The sequence below is a fragment of the Zootoca vivipara genome, chromosome 17 (assembly GCF_963506605.1).
Source record: "Zootoca vivipara chromosome 17, rZooViv1.1, whole genome shotgun sequence".
Taxonomy (NCBI): domain Eukaryota; kingdom Metazoa; phylum Chordata; class Lepidosauria; order Squamata; family Lacertidae; genus Zootoca; species Zootoca vivipara.
Window position 1 is genome coordinate 40,731,461 of NC_083292.1, and position 16,904 is coordinate 40,748,364.

At 44.9% G+C, this 16,904-nt stretch overlaps 2 protein-coding genes across 2 annotated transcripts in view; one reads left to right on the plus strand and one right to left on the minus strand.

Moving 5' to 3' along the window:
• Positions 1-16,904, plus strand: part of LOC132591294 (uncharacterized) — a 60,994-nt gene that overhangs the window by 30,062 nt on the left and 14,028 nt on the right. The gene's annotated exons all lie outside the window — the stretch shown is intronic.
• Positions 1,358-8,307, minus strand: LOC118078008 (SLAM family member 5-like). Its single transcript, XM_060269803.1, has 6 exons — positions 8,238-8,307; positions 7,100-7,471; positions 5,474-5,770; positions 3,000-3,116; positions 2,020-2,100; positions 1,358-1,467 (listed from the first exon to the last, which is right to left on the minus strand). Exons 1-6 carry the CDS (start codon positions 8,305-8,307, stop codon positions 1,358-1,360), a joined length of 1,047 nt encoding a protein of 348 aa, XP_060125786.1.

Consider the following 16,904-nt stretch of genomic DNA (forward strand, 5'->3'; position numbering starts at 1 on the left):
GGAAACACACCCTGTTGCATCCATCCCTTTCCCATAAGCAGAAGCCCATCTTCATTCCAGTCCCAGTTCATGAATTGCATCATTCAGGGTGTTCAATCAGTGGCAGCACCACCTTCCTCTTAGCTTTGTTTAAAACTGGAATGTAGGAGTGCTTGTTTTGCTTTCATATTCACTTTGATACATCATGAGCACAAGGTCAGGATTGCTAGCATAGTCAAGAGTCTACTGCCCTCTTACATGGAGCAGCCCAAAGGGAAGTCTATTGCGACACCTAAGGAGAGATCCAGGTCTAGCAGTTGGATGCCAGGTGCTATCCTGAGCATGATGTTGCAGCCATTCATAGACGGTCTCTCTCTTGCTTAAAAACAGCCATGGACAGGCTTACTAAAACATTTATGGGATGTAAGTCTGAATATTTATTGACTCCTTGTCCATCTCAAAAGCAGAGTCTTCCTTTTAGCCATGTAATTGCAAGTTAGAACGGCTCTGATTACATGTTGCTGCTGCCCACAATGGCTTACATTTCAGGAGAAGAGGGGTGGGCAATCTTTCAATCTCTGCCAACCTGCCCAATTTTTCCCTGGATGGATATCTGAAGCCTCCACCTCCCTCTTTGCTTTCTTTTGAGGCAGGCAGAAAACTCCAGTGGTGTTTTGGAGAATAGTTTGCTCCATAGTTTATAAAGCTTTGTGTAGTTCTCCCTTCCAGGGTTCAGCTTTAGCAAGACATCCTCAAGCCACTTTGGAGTGAGGGGTTCCGGCCATTTCAGAGCGAGGACTTCTAGCAACTTTGGAGTGAGGGCTTGTAGCAGAAAATAAGGTTTCACAATAAAGGCGAAGAAAGGGAATTTTGCCCAGGAAATATTCTCTTCTCATCTGTGCCAAAAAACAAAACAAAACATAGCCTTGGCAAGTCCCAAGTGGTACTCAGAGGGTTTGGCACATCATTTGGTTTTTGGCCCCTGCAAAGGTGATGTTTCTTGACAAAATCCCTCTTGCTGGATCCTGTTGGGAAACAGAATTATATTTATAAATCAGATGGCATATTGGGGTTATCCCATAGAAGAGAGGACAAACTTCTTCCCCTCTACTAGATTAAAGGGTCATAACTTAAGGAGGGTAGATCTCCTTAAGGAGATCTGTAGGAGGAGAAATGTAGGAGATGGTAGGACAAGTCTGACAATGGGAACAACTATCTAGAGCTGTTGGGGCTCTCCCTTGTTGAAGGTCTTCAAGGAGAGGCTGGTACACAACTGGAATCACACACAAACATATTTGCATGCATATATTTGTGCAAATAAATCACCACCATTTGATTTTTTTTAAGCCCATCCAAAATTTCATGGACCTTACCAGGCCTATGTGACTTCTTCAGAAGAATTGTCTGGGGTCCTTCGGATCTGGTCGTAAATAGTCGTGACAAGCCGTTCTTTCTGGGGGCTTCTCTCCGCATTATTTTCCCGGAGACCTAGGGACTAAATGCAAATAAGGAAGAAGTTTGTTTGTTTGTTTGTTTTTAAATGATGTGGCATTTGCCCCCCCCCCCAACACTTGGGAACATAGGAAGCTGCCACATATTGAATCAGACCATTGGTCCAGCTAGCTCAGTATTGTGTACACTGACTGGCAGTGGCTCTCTGGGATTTCAGGCTCTCCCGATGCTATCTGGAGATGCTGAGAATTGAACCTGAGACCTTCTGCTTGCAAGACAGAGGCTGTACCACTTTCCTTCATCTGAGCTGAATTTGCATAGCTACGGAGAGATGTCTAGCGGTTGGGCTCAAATGTCTCTGTCACAGGCCAGCAACTAAAGAAGGACCTGTGAGGTCCTGCAGTGGTATATTCTGAAGTTCAGCAGACCCCCATAGCCAAGCCTTCAATGAAGAGTCCATAGCCAAGCTCTTGAGGAAATAATTCCTCTTTCTGCAAAACAGCCCTAGGCTGACCTGGGCTTCCACCTGGCAGAGGAGAGGCCCAGTGGGGGGGGGGGGCGCTCAGGACAGTCTCACCTTATTGTTACCTTCTGGAGGGCTCCTCCGAAGGATCTCTGCATACTGGGGGTCAGAAGGGCTCTCCTCCACTTGCACAGTTGGAATGGTAACTTGGAAGAAGAAAGAATGAGAGAGATCTGTATGAGAGAGATCCTACAGTACATTGCTTTAGGTGGGAACTGTTTCAGCCTGAGGGCCACATTCCCATCTGAGCAACCATCTGAGGGCCACATGCCAGTGGTGGTGGTGGGGGCACAGAAAAAGTAGGTGGAGCAACAAATGTAAACACTGCTTTAGGCTACTTTCTGCACAGACTCACAACCCAGTCTCTATCCTCTACCCAGGCAGGCAAGAAAGAGGCATTATCTGATTCCAGCCAGGCGAAAAAACTGTATTTGACCTGGGAGCAGTTCTGAGGTTAGACAGAGAGGCCTGGAAGGCCACATTTGCTTCCTCCCCAGGTCTCAGGCTCCTCACCCTTCCATTTTAACATAAATATTGTCTAATCTGGTTGCTCCTGTGACAGTAACAACAGCCCAGTTTGCAGTTATTAAGCAAGGGTGAGGTTTTGTCAGTGGGGAGAGACACTCATGAGGAAAGCTTCCACAGGCAAAATATTTCTGCATCAAGGTGTTCCTAAAGGCACAGAGTTTTTCAGAGAAGATGATGGCCCTTGCATTGAGCTTTTGCACTCCTTTTAATTTTTTTATTCAGTTAAGTTTTATCCAGCTCTTCAGTCAAAAAGCCTCCCAAGAACAGCTTCCAGTTCCACAGAAACATGACAGTCCCTGCTCTTGAGACTTACAGTCTAAAACAGACATGGCTCTAAAGGAAAGTAGATTGGGAGAGAAGAGGAAATAAGCAAACTCGGGGAAAATTTCTTAACTCTAAGTTGTTCCGACGACCAGCAGGGGTCGAAATGTTCCGCGGCTCGTGAGTTTCTTTAAATGTGACATAATTAGGGTTGTAGGGGAAGGACTGGAATACTCCAAACAAATGTTTGGCTCACCAGCTTCTGCCGATTTTTCATTATTGATCCTCCAGCACCAGAAGGCAGCCCCAAGACTCAGCACCAGCAGGATGAAGGTCAGGACAACATAGCCTGACTTGGAGAAAGACGCCTCAGCTGTTGGGATTGAGAAGGGTGCAGAGGGTCAGAGCCAGCTTGCAATATCTAACACACACACACACACACACACACACACACACACACACACACACACAATTCCAGCAGACAAACCCCTGCTGCTGCTTTTTCTGTCGTTCCTGGTAGCTCACAGGAAGAAACAAGTGTGTAGATCACACAGCAATACAGCAGCAGAAGATAAAGAGCATTACCCAGATGCTCACAGAAAGTACACAAAAAAGGCAGGACTCTCAAATATCAGGCAGAGGTTTTAGAGAAACAGAAAGGGAAAGGGGGGGAACAGATCAACAGAGGGATATTTGATAGTTTTATAGGCCATGGACAAGCTACAAAGAAAAAAAGGAGAGAAAGAGTTAAATTGCAAGGAGAGATGAAATTACAGAGACGGGTAAGGAAACAAGATGGGGTTAGGAAACCCAGTGGTGACCCAGGAAAGGCAAAGGGAGAAGTCCAAGGAAACCACTCCATTAGAGAAATCCTGATTCTTCCTGGCTTGGCATGATTTTGCCTTTGCACACAGACCCGTGGAACAGTGTTACAAGGAAATTGGATGGGAGAGGCTGAGAGGGCCCCCGCCCCCCAATGAGCCTTACCTCCCCAAGAGGCAAGGACAGGGGGGTTGCACTGCACATTACCAAAACCTCATTCATTTAGATTCAAAACTCCATTCACAAAAGTGCCTGTCTAATCAGAGACTCCAGAGCCCTGACAGAAGCCCCTAATGTCAAGGAAATTAACAGCAACATATCTGCAAAGGCATTGCCTCTGCAAGGGAAGCTCGGCTCAGCTTGCAGAAGGAGCCTGTGACTCCCGGCTGAGCCCCAGGTCTCCAACAAAGGAAAGCAGGGAAAGTGTCAATACCAAATGTAGCAATTCACTGATAAATGTATCTATGTACAGGCTCAATGGGAAAACTTTATAAACTCATAAGAAATCACATCATTGTATCAATCTTCTCAGTTCCAATGGCATTAGGACCCAGGGAAGTGAGGTATAAGGGGAAGGGTGAGAGAGCCCACCATAATCCACAGATGTACAGTCCCTTCTGCAGGGCCTTCCAAAAGAGTCATGATGGTGATATCCTGCCCCAAGAGTGTCAGACAGAGAACCATCTCAATCACAATGCCTACTCACCCCATAGCATAGTGGGATGAAGCCCAGACAAGACAAAGGAGTGCAATTGACTTGACTCAGGGACAAGGGAACTGTCAATACTTTCCTTTGCACTGTATTTGAGTGACAGGGGCATGCCTGGATCTCAGGTTCTACCTGAGACCACACTTTTCCTGTGACATATCTATGATGTCTTGATGGTGCTTCTGGAAATGTCTTCTGGGAAACTTTGATGAAGCTAATGTAACGATTGATGGGGACTTCTGGCTGCTTCGTCTTTGTGGTAGTCGGAAGTCATGTTGCAACAATAAAGATCAGGCCTACAGGCTGCTGTTTTGCTTCTATCTCCTGGCTGAAGTCTCTTGCTTGTGACCCCCAACCTGAACCTATGGGAGTCAAGGCTAGGCAATTGTGGGGTGCTCCAAGGACTCCCTTTTACACATAAACTCTGCATAAATTGTGGGCCTACTGTATTTGATCATTGCAGTGCTATTAAACATTCCATAGCTTCTACTGATGAGATTTTCTCTCATCTCCCAACCTCTTTCTATTTATTTTATTTTTCAACACAGCGAACAAGACTGTGATCATGTAAGGAAATTGGGTGTAAGCTTTGGGCCTGTTGTACTGTAAAATGACCAAAGACTGAAGTATTAAGGAAAGCATGGACAATTTCCCAAGTGAACATTTCCCAAGTGTAATTTGGTGGAGTTGTGACAAGTCCCCTCCAGCAGTAGCCCTAGGGAAAACACAACCAACATCAAGACACTCAAAAACCAAAATACCACTGTGCTTCTGTGTGTGTGTGTGTGTGTGTGTGTGTGTGTGTGTGTGTGTGTGTGTGTAGCATTAAAACATCCAAACTACACAACAAGGCCACAGATCAGGGTACCTGGCTCTTTTTTATTCCCAGCAGGACCACTGGTCAGAGATAATGGGAACTGCAGTCCAAAAAGATCTGGGGACCAAGTTTGGGAAACCTTGCCATATAGATAATTAAAAGCCAAAGGCCTGATGAAAAAGGAATTTTTTGCGTGGCACCTAAAGAGATGCAATGGTGGGGCCAGGCAAGAGCCTCCCTGGGGAGAGCAACTTATAAGTTGCTTTGTGTGGATGATAAAGCTGGAAAGGCAAGAGAAGTATTTTGAAAGGTTTTCCATGCAGCAAAAAATCCTTTTAAAAATCCCTTCCTTTAATTTCTTTTTTAAAAAATATATCTATACCTCCACTCTGGCAGATCCTTTGCAAGTCAAAGGACACGATCTTGTGCTCGATTGGGTTGCTGGCTGTGCAGGAATAGGTGGTGTTCAGGGAGGCAGGCAGCAGCGAGAGGCGGAGAGTCTTGCCATCGGGGGAGATCTGGTATCTGTCGGAGTTCCCCAGATCCCGGATCGGGTTTCCTTTCCTCCAAGTGACGTTGACCTGCTCCTTTCCAGGAGAGAGACACTGGAGGGTCACATTGCACCCCTTGGACGTGCTGGAAACCAGCTGGCTCTGTATCCGCGGAGTAGAGACAGGTTCTGGATGCCATTGGTGGGAAAAGATGAAAAATGATTTGTAGGGGATGTCAGCCAACATGAAGTTTGAACAGATGTCACAAAGTCACTCTCATGAATTTGGAACCAGGGGCTCCCTCTTGCTTTCCAAACAGGACATTACATTTCTGACTTCTCACACAGGAGCCAGTCGATGAAAGCTACACTCTGTTTCTAAGCACAGTAATACGTGTACTGCAGAATCCTGCATTTCAGAAATCCCAGTCATGAGCTTGTAATGTTTTAATACATCCAGTATCCAAAGCACAACAGAGGAGGGGAAATAGCTCTCCCATTTCCTCCCAACACCTAAATATTTCTTAGTAATGAGCTGCGGATAATGCTGGTTCTGCTAATCGACCAGATGAAATTAACACATTTCCCTTTTTTATTTTGTGCATAGATGTTAATTTTCATAGGGAAATAAGATCCCAATTTGTCTCCACAGTACTTCCCACACACTTGGGGATACTCAGATGAATTTTTTGATTCTGTTTTTATGGCAGATCCTAAGATTATTGAATTTCAGTAATCCAAAGCTTACTGAAAATACTGCCAAGATCCTTTCCATGGCCATCAAAACTAGGCCACAACTGTTAAAGGAAAGAAGAATTCAGAGTCGAAAGTGTCTGCATTTTTAAAAACTACTTTGGATTGCTCACCAACTCTGCTTTACTTAAAATACATTGTGTGTGTGTACACACATACTCTTCTACTGTGGTTGTCTTGAATATTGAGGGAAGAAATTGTCAAATCTCACTTTCCCAATCTTAAATTCAGTTCCACACATCAGTTTATATTTTTTTATTTAAAAAATCCTAACAAAAATCCACCAGCATTTTAGTGTGAGTTTCTCCTAATATACACATTTTTCCATGCAATTTTCCCTAAAAGGCATTTTGTATGTTAGTTACAGTAAAATATTTGCATTTTTTTTAAAATGGAAAACCTATCCCAACCTAGGCATTTGCTTCCACATTACTTGGTTAAAGAACTGCATTGCAAAATTTAGAGAAGTGCAGATTTTGAAGGATGGCTGTGTTTTGGCACTCACATCCCCCCCCCCGAAATTCTGCATTAATATGAACAGATCCCTTGCCTTGATCACCCTGTCCTGTATCTGATGTTTATGTACTGTTGACTGAAAAAACAAAAGTACGCTATTTCTGGTAAAACAGAGAGAGAGATGGCAATTTCCTTGGGCTAAAAATTGAAATTCTGCTGATTATTCTATTTTTAATATGCATGAGTGGACATTAATTTCCATGAGTCAACATGGAGTATAACTTGGCTGGATGCAGCCTAATAACTCACCATAGACCATGAGGCGGAAGAGCTGGTCCTCAACAATAGCTGGGAATAATTTCACTCGGGCCCCAAAGACACCACTGTCATTCAGCTCCAATGCCTTGATCCTGAGCGTCTCATTGTACATTTCTATCCTCTGCTTAAACCGGTCACCAGGATCAGGCCGTTCGAATTTCCCATCCCGAAACAAAGCCACCAGCAGCGCTGGGCCAGATCCAGCCCGGTAGCTCCACTCAATCTCCTTCAGTTTGGCCTGTGGACCAATATTCACAGACAGGGCCACCGAACCTCCCAGGACCCCGTTCACCTGGCGGGGAGGGGTGTGTGACTGGCCAGCAATGAGGTCTGAGGGTGATACAAAAAGGGAATGGAACAGTAATAATTAGAGAAATGAGATTTGTCCACAAAACATAGGGATTTGTGGGGCATAATTATTTTTCTTCCTAGCCCTAGGCTTAGAGTGTTGGAAGATATAGTGCAGTCTAAAAGAACAGACTTCTTCATGCAGCACATTGTTAAAATATAGATTTTGCTCCCACAAAAGGTAGGTCACCAACTTGATTGAAAACTGAGTCTCCAATGTTGTGATAATACTCACAACCATGATATTTTAGGCAGCAATCCAGCTAGCTGAGTACACAGAGTACCAACCACTTTTTTTTTTACTTAGTAGAAGAATTTCCCATTGAACATACTGTTAAGTCAGATATGAGTGTTCTAAATATCTGTGTTTCATGCTTATAGTAGTAGTAGGGGCTGACACCCCTGCACACTCCATTTGCCAACCCTTCCACGACACCTAGTCAACTCCTGCTCCCTTTACATCTGACCAATTCCCCCTCCCTTTATACACCACCTGCCCGCTCACTTATCCCCTCACAGTTTACCCTAAACTCCCCTCCCCTCAGAGTTCACCCCACCACCCTCTCCTCTCATCTCACCCCAAACACCAACCCTTTTTAAAGGAGGAGGAGAGCGACTTCAGAGAGTGGTTTGACACACTGCCTTCTGAAGTGCCTCCCCCCCTTCATTAAACCTCATAATGCAGGGGGGAGGTACTTCAGGGGGGCAGTTAGACAAACCCCTCTTTGAAGAGCCCCTTTCTGTTAAACAGCTCACATGGCCACACTGCTTGCTTGCTCACCTGCCTGCTGCTCTGCCATGAAGGTGAAGTTGGTGTGGCCTCCTATCAGCAACCGCATGAACTTCAGCATGACGATAACCATACATTTTTATGCATATAGGAAGGAAATACCATCCATAGCAAAAAGCCAGCTAAAGCCTGTGGGCAATCTGATATTTTCCTTTTAAGCATTAAGTCATAAAGCCCACCCACCATCTGGAGACTTTGTTGAACATGTGTTCACATACAGCTTTCTGCACACTTCAGGGAAAGGCTTTCTAGCAAAAAGAATTTGTATCATTTGTTCTGCCAGAGAATCAACTTCTTAACCAATCTTGTCTTGTTCTGGGAATAAGTTAAAACACATATGGGCACAGTGGATGTGAAGATGAAGTTAGGCAACAGGGTGTCACTGTTTCAAGAATCTGGGCAAGGTTTTAGGTACATATGGGCATGTGGCTGTGAAGAGGAGGGCACTCCCCTAGGTGGCGCTGTGTCAAAAATATCTAGACAAGGTCCTAGATGGACAGGAAATGGGATGACCCACTGGCAAATTCTAAAGAAGACCTGGATCTACTCATGACACTCTTTTTTTCATTCTATTCCTTCATCTACTCAGGTCATCTAATAATTATTGAACCTAACAATGTTGACTGTGCTGTTAAGGGCTCATTCACCTGCACACCAGTCAAGCCATCTTTGGCTAGCATTGATTGCCAGTCTGTGTTGACCAGACATTCCACCTATGCAAGAGAAAAAACAGGCAGAATTCAGACCTCAGAATGAAAATATAGGCACATCAGTGGGGGGACCCTTAGCTCTCTATAGGTGGGTCTCTATTGCATACTGAAGTTGGATACATTGCCAAACTGAAATACAGCTATTGGCTCCATCACTGTAAACCGGTGTTGCTTTGGTCCTGATCAATATGAGCTCTGGGTCGTTCCACTTGTCACAGGGGGAGCAATTAAGAAATCCCAGAGCCAGCCTTTTACAGTGTTGCACCATGATCCCATGCAGGTTTCCTGAGAAATAAGTCCCAATGAATTCAGCGGGGCTTAGCTTCCAGGAAAAATATGTGCAGGCTGGAGAAGGAATTTGATCTTTGCAAATTCCATTAAAAAAGCCTGGGTGCTGGAAGAAGCCAAAGGGGACCCATCTAATCCAGCCTCCTGTTCTCACAATTGCCAAATGCTCCCCCCCCAAACCCCCCTAGGAATCTAGATAAACTGCCTCTGGATCTGGAAGCTCCTTAAGAATATGGGAAGAACCTGCTGCTGGATCAGGCCAAAGGAGGCTCATCTAGTTCAGCATCCTGGTCTCACAGTGGCCAACCAGGTGCATCCATGGGAAACCAACCAAAGTAGGATTCGAACACAAGAGCCCTCTCCCCTCCTGTGGTTTCCAGCAACTGGTATTCAGAAGCATTGCTTCCTCTGGCTATGGAGGGAGAACAGGACCACTGTGGCGAGTAGCCACTGGCCTTCTTATCCCCCAATCCAGGTTGATGCCCATCATTACACTGTGAATTCCATCGTTTAACTATCCATTGTGTGAAGAAATCATTTCCTTTGTCTGTCTGTCATGAATCTGCCATCTCTCAGCTTCATTGGATGGCCCCTTTGGGTTTTGGTATCATGGGAGAGGGACAGAATTTCCTTTCAAGGTACTTTATGGTGGATAAATCTTATACATCTCTATCATGTGCCCACTTAGCTGACTTTCTTCCAAACTAAAAAAAAACACAAAAAACCAAATCTGCAACTTTTCCTCGGAGGGGAAGTAATTCAGGCATTAGATCACTGTGCCTGCTGGTCCAACATGATCTGATCTGCCCCTTCTGATCTGCCCCTCCTGCAGGTTGCACCTTAGCCATGCATCCTATTTCACACTTCTCTGAATGCTGCAACGCAGATCTCAGCTCAAGGAACATCAAGGAATGTTAAAAGTATATTTAACAGTGCATAGTTTGGAGATGCACATTTAGAAACACACATTTTGGCAGGCAATGTTTATTTTAAGGGGAATGTGTTTTAAAAGATTTCGCCACTAAAGAGACCGCAGTCTCCACTGACCTACATTCCAAGGAAACCAAACCTGGGTAAATGCCTGGAACCTCTGGACTCCCTCACCAATGGTTCTATTTAAACAAAATTTAAACAAAATGGTTCTATTTAAACACACATATATTGTTATAGATTTAGGGGGGATCCCCCTGAACCCTAGAAATTAATGAATGCAAGGATTGTGGTTATTTGGGGTGGGAAGAGAGAAATATAAGCTGCAGAGGAATTCTTGGGTAGCCTGGGCAAGCTAGGGCCATTAAGGGAGCAATAGAGGGTCACTGAGGGCCCTTTCAGAGCCATTTCCAATTCAAGAGAACTCCTTCCCCCCCCATCCGCCCTGAGGTGAGAACAAAGATGGGGGTTTGAAGGGTTGCCAAGGGGTGTGTGTTTGAGGGGACAGGAAATGGGAGTTTTCAAGCAAGCGTTGCTGGGAGGGAGAAGCAGGGAAAAGAGCTGACATCCATCTTGGGCTGGCTGGCTGAAGGCTATTTGTGCTGCTGTGGGGTACCAGCATCTATTTAAAGGACAATGCTGTGAGATTTGAACCACCTTCATGCAGACTGAAGGTATAAATAGGTGAATGAACCATATTTTTTAAAGCCACGGCAGTTTCCATCGCATCTTCGGTTCTCTAAAGGAGCACAGACCTTGTGTGAGTGCCTGGGACCCTGTGGACTCTTGCCACTGCTCATCAGAGAGAGGGGCAGGCGCCCGGCATTCCCAGATGGTCCTAGATCCAAGTACTAACCAGACCTGCTCCTGCTTAGCTTCCGAGACCAGACCAGGTTGGGCGTGTTCAGGGTAGTGTAACAATATATAACCTGAGCATAAGACAGATCTTGCTTCCCCATTGGGTTTTCAAGTGATCCCCAAACCCAGCACAGAGCCAACATCTCTTTATATCTCCAGCTTCCAGCTTGCTTCTAGCTCAGACCCCACACCCCACTCTCAGGCTATTGTTCTCCTAGCAAACAGCCAGGTGAGGGGATGAATGGAAGGTCCATCCATTGGCATGGAGGTCACCCATACTTTCTTTTGTCCCATGACAATCAAATTGGGAGGGGTGGCTAATACCCCAGAGGACAGGATCACACTTCAAAATGGCCTGAACAGATTAGACAACTGGGCCAAAGCAAACAAGATGAATTTTAACAGGGAGAAATGTAAAATACTACACTTGGGGGGAAAAAATAAATAAATAAAAGGCACAAATACAGGATGGGTGACACCTGGCTTGAGAGCAGTACATATGAAAAGGATCTGGGAGTCTTAGTAGACCACAAACTGGACATGAGTCAACAGTGTGATGCAGCAGCTCAAAAAGCCAATGCAATTCTGGGCTGCATCAATAGGAGTATAGCACCTAGATCAAGGGAAGTAATAGTACCACTGTATTCCGCTCGGGTCAGACCTCACCTGGCATACTGTGTCCAGTTCTGGGCACCACAGTTCAAGAAGGATACTGACAAGCTGGACCGTGTCCAGAGGAGGGCAACCAAAATGGTCAAAGGCCTGGAAACAATGCCCTATGAGGAACGGCTTAGGGAGCTGGGTATGTTTAGCCTGGAGAAGAGAAGGTTAAGGGGTGATATGATAGCCATGTTCAAATATATCAAAGGATGTCATATAGAGAAGGGAGAAAGGTTGTTTTCTGCTGCTCTAGAGAAACGGACACGGAGCAATGGATTTAAGCTACAAGAAAGAAGATTCCACCTAAACATTAGGAAGAACTTCCTGACAGTAAGAGCTGTTTGGCAGTGGAATTTGCTGCCAAGGAGTGTGGTGGAGTCTCCTTCTTTGGAGGTCTTTAAGCAGAGGCTTGACAGGCATTTGTCAATAATGCTTTGATGGTGTTTCCTGCTTGGCAGGGAGTTGGACTGGATGGCCCTTGCGGTCTCTTCCAACTCTAGGATTCTATGAATCAGGATTTCTGCAGATTTACATTTACATTCAGCAGTAAACAGCAGCTTTTCCCATGGAAAGTGGCAGGGACAAGAGAAAATCTTCTCCGACCTGTGCCTAGAAGTCATGAGACAAACAGAAGCATGAGTAGGCCCTTAGTTATAGCTCTTGCAACCTATCTCATTCTTTTGGGATGCCGGTGAGGTCACCTAAACGCCCAGCTAAGACCATTGTCTTACAAAGAAACTCATCTGACTAGTTCAGCAATAGAATCCTATGTTAGAGTCCAACCCTCACTGGGTACAGAACCCCAAGAATTGGAAGGGGCTCAGGGCATCATCCAGACTGCCAAACCCACAACAACAGATTTAAATAGAATTCATATGCAATTTTTGTGTGTGCGGATTTTACAGAAGCGGCCCTGTCACTTATTGCGGGAAAGGGATAAAATGGACTTATCGGCAAACACATGACATAGTGATGTGGCCTGTGCCAACACTGATTTGCCTGTCTCTGCTGCAAACTTAATTTCCATGGGATGGGGGAAGAGAACAGGAGAGTGCGTAATAAGACTGTTTCCAACGCAGAGGCGTGACACAAATCCCAACAGCCTTGAGAGGTCACTGGCGATTCAAGGACCTGATTGCCCTTGGTCAGAGATTGGGACCATCTGCAGCCCTCCAGATGTTGGTGCGCTCCAGCTCCCATCCTTCACCTCTGGCTGTTGGCTGGGATGCCTGCTGTGGGCTTGGAGCCCAACATCTGGAGGACAATAAGATTCCTCATCCCTGGGCAATGAAAAACCTATGTGGGGGTGGAGGGAGGGGAGAGAGAGAGACAGAAAAAGCCATGCACTGCTGAACTTTGCAATTTGGATGATCTCTTCTCCAGAATCTGGATCAAAGCTTCTAGGGGCGCCCCTGGTCCTTTGCCCCCATGTGCCACTCCATGCATGTCGCAGGCCCAGATCCCCTTCTGCCACTTTCTTTCTTAAGCTGTTATGCAACATGCTGGGAAATCTGGCACCCTCCTCCTCCTCCTCCTCCCCCCCCAGCCAGGACCCCCAAAACTTGTCAAATTGCCCCCTACCTCTGTGGTATGACAAAACTGCTGAGTGCGGCCCCGTCTCTCCTGCTGGCATCACAGCTAGAGCTCTCCCTCCTCCTCCTCCTCCTCCCCCCTCCCTGCTGCCGCCTCCACTTTGAGGAAGAGGGAAACAGATGTGGTTTGGTATTAAGAGAAGATTAAATACCCACATCAGAGCTGTCTCTCTCTCCCTACAGCTTCCGCCTGCCAAAATTTATTGTGAGCTGGGCTGTGTTCTGAGTTTAGCTTTCGCTTCCCTCCCCCCCCCCCGATAAAAATAAATCAATAAGTGGAGGGATAAGAAAAAAGGAGAGAGGGGTCAGTTGCAAGGATCCTATTTGCCTGGGGTTTCTTATTTTATTATTTATTAATAATTGCAAAGACCTAATAATTGCCCAAAGACCTTCTTTGATTTCCTTCTGTCTGCATTAAGGATCAGGAACAAATAACAGGCAGTGCAATCTGTTTTTTCTCACCCCGGTTGTTTTAGTAAGGTTCATTTATGCATTGTTTTTCTGTCTCACCTTTTTCTTCTCCAAGGAACTCAAGGTGGCTATTACATGGTTCTTTTCCTCCTTCCTCCTTTAGCCTCCACAACGGTAAGGCTGAGAGGCAAGCTGTGACTGACTCAGGGTCATGGCCAGTGAGCTTCATAGCCAAGTGGGGATTTGAACCTTGGTCTCCCAGGTCCAAGAATGACACTCTGTTGGGGGGGGGATGTCTCAACAAGTAAAATTTATGTGTAAAAATGATGCATGAGACACTGCACTACCTTTGTAACCCAAGAAAATCCTTAATAAAAATAATTTAAAAAAGAATGACACTCTGTTGGTCTATATCTCCATCACATTTACATCCCACCTTTTTCTCAAAGGGGTTCAAGGTGGCATACGTGGTTCTCTCCCCTTCTACATTCACTCGCCACAACAACCCTGTGAGGTAGGTTAGGCAGAGAGACAGTGACTGTCCCAAGGTCCATGTTAAACACAGAAAGTCGCCTTACAGAAAGTCTCATCTAGCCTGGTAGCCTTGTTCTCTAGTCTGCCTTTCATGCTCCATCCTAACATCAGGAGTCAATCCTCTCCCCAGGGTCCTTAAATCTTCTTCTTCTTTTCTGACGCTGTGACTCTTGTCTGGGTTGACCTTAAGGAAGCGATGGATTGTGGAGATGGGGGAGGCAGGAATGAGGGGGGTGGGTAGGTTACTGGGATGAAGAAAATTGCATCCACCATTTATCACAGCTTTATCCCATTTTATCCTGAAGTTGGTTAGAACATTGTAATCTCCACAAATCCCCTGTCCTCAAAGCTGAAAGACATGACTGGTTAGCAGGGGCTTGGAGAGAGGAATGAGTGGGGGGGGGGCACACACACAACTGGTGGATTATTGCAAATAAATAAATAAATAAATAAATAAAGGGCTTAGGAAAGGAACATTGAGAGGCGAAGATGGCAGGCAGTGCAAAGGAGATATGCGCAGATTTGTTGCTTGCACAATTTACATCCTTTCATCCCTCAGTGTAAATGTAAGTTCCCAGGGCAGTATCAGATACACTTACTATTGCATTTATTTATTGCATTTATATATCACTTTTTTTCCTCCAAGGAGCTCAAGGTAGGGGTACATGGTTCTTTCAACTCCTCATTTAATCCCCGCAACAACCCTGTGAGGTAGGTTAGGCTGAGAGCCAACGACTGACCCCCAAGGTTACACCCAGGTCCTAGTGTGACACTCTCACTATGGCATCACAGTGGATAGCAGCTGCTAGACAGACTGATTTCAAAGGACTGTGTCAAACATTAATTTTTCTCAGAGGAGACCCATTGAAATGTGACGAACATAGCTAGATTCAGTCTATTCATTTCAATGGGTCTACTCTCAGTAGATCAAATTGAGAATCTGAGGAACAACAGGCATCCTTGTTGGAAACATCTGCAGCCTTTAAACCTGCTTAATCCTGTGACATTTTATAATACAGATTAGTAATATTCAGTCCTAACAGAAGCAGGAATCACAATCCGCCAAGGTTGTTATTATTACCATTAATCAATCAATTGCCTTCTCAACCACCATCTCAAGGCAATTTATGTATCAGATAATTAAAAAAAAACCCAAAGCAATACATTTAAAACATGATTAAGACCCTAGCAAGTGGAGACTCATGGCAAAGACCCATTTATTCAGCTGGGAAAGTCTGTTGGAATAAACAATGTCTTCAGTTGTTCCCAGAAAGTACAGATTGAGGGCACCTGCCAAGAGTGGGGGAAATGCTAGCAATCCCAGGAACCTTTGCAACTGCAATCCCATGAGTCTTTGCACTGACCTTTGAAGCCTGTGGGGAGCTGAAGTTTGAGAAAGCAGATTTGGAGGAAGCAGGTGTGGTGGGGTTGGATGGATTTTTGGCAGAGTTTGGTTTTTTTAGAAGGTGTTCCCCACTAAACACCATTTCACATATACATGGGGTATCCGGAAACATAACCCCCGTGTAAGTGGGGAAACACCCGTATTGTTTTCATTAAGAGATACTCTTTTATACACATTCATCTACTTGGGGCTGGAGAACTGCACAGCAAAATTTGAAATATTGTTGTTATTTTGAAGGGCAGGTGAGTTTCGATTTGTGTTTTGTTTCAGGAAACGTGAAATAGGCAGAAGTTGGCATTGCAATACGAATGAAACTGGATTTCTCCCTCATCCTTTCCTGAAAGCCTCACAACTATAGTACGTTATAAGTGCTCTCATGGGTTAGATGCATGAATGGTTGCCGTCAACTGGCAGATGTTCCGATATGTGGCAAGGAGAAATAATTGTAAGCTGTGGGGTCAAGAGGTCTTGAGATGCAGTAAATTTGCGTCATTCCTTTGAAAAGCTCAAACACCAATCAGGGTGGGCATTCTCAGCCTTAACAGGTCAGCCCTACCACTAGCCAGAGTTGAGATAGATGGCTTTTCCTCCTGAACCCACCTGAACTGCCCTCAGTTGAGAGACAGAGTTGTGTGTACCTCATGGCCTGTTTTGCACCTCCCTCATCTCATCTCCTGCCCTTGGATGCATTGGAAAATGCTGTCCTACTGTCAGTGTTTAATAAGATTCAGCTGCTCTACATTGAAAGAGGTGGAAGATGCCATCTTGGTTTTGTGCCTCAGGTGGCAAAATGTCTTGCACCAACCCGGAGCATTATTTAGAGCTGCTATTATTGTTCATTATGAAAATGTCTATTCTGCCCTTCCATAGGTTAGGTGCTATTACACCTTCAAGTTAAAGCTTTTGAGGTCTCACAGCTCCCAAGCAAGGTACAGTACTGTGAAATTGGTAAGTCTAAGAATAGGCTGCACTTTAGCAGGGTAAGAACACAGCAATCATTAGAAATTTTCACATCTCTAAATATTTTAAGGCAGTTTTTCAACCAACAATTACAAAACTGAAACTTTTTGGGGAATGTGTGCATAATAAATAAATATATTAGTGCCAAAAACATATGAAAAATTATCATGTTTGGGCCAATTGCTTGCAAAAAAATTGTACCTTAGTCAAAACTGCATACAAAATATGGAGAAATACATGAACTTTTTAAATTAAACAATGCAAATTTCTGCAGAAATGTGGAGGACTCCATTTAAGGTTGAAAAATTGA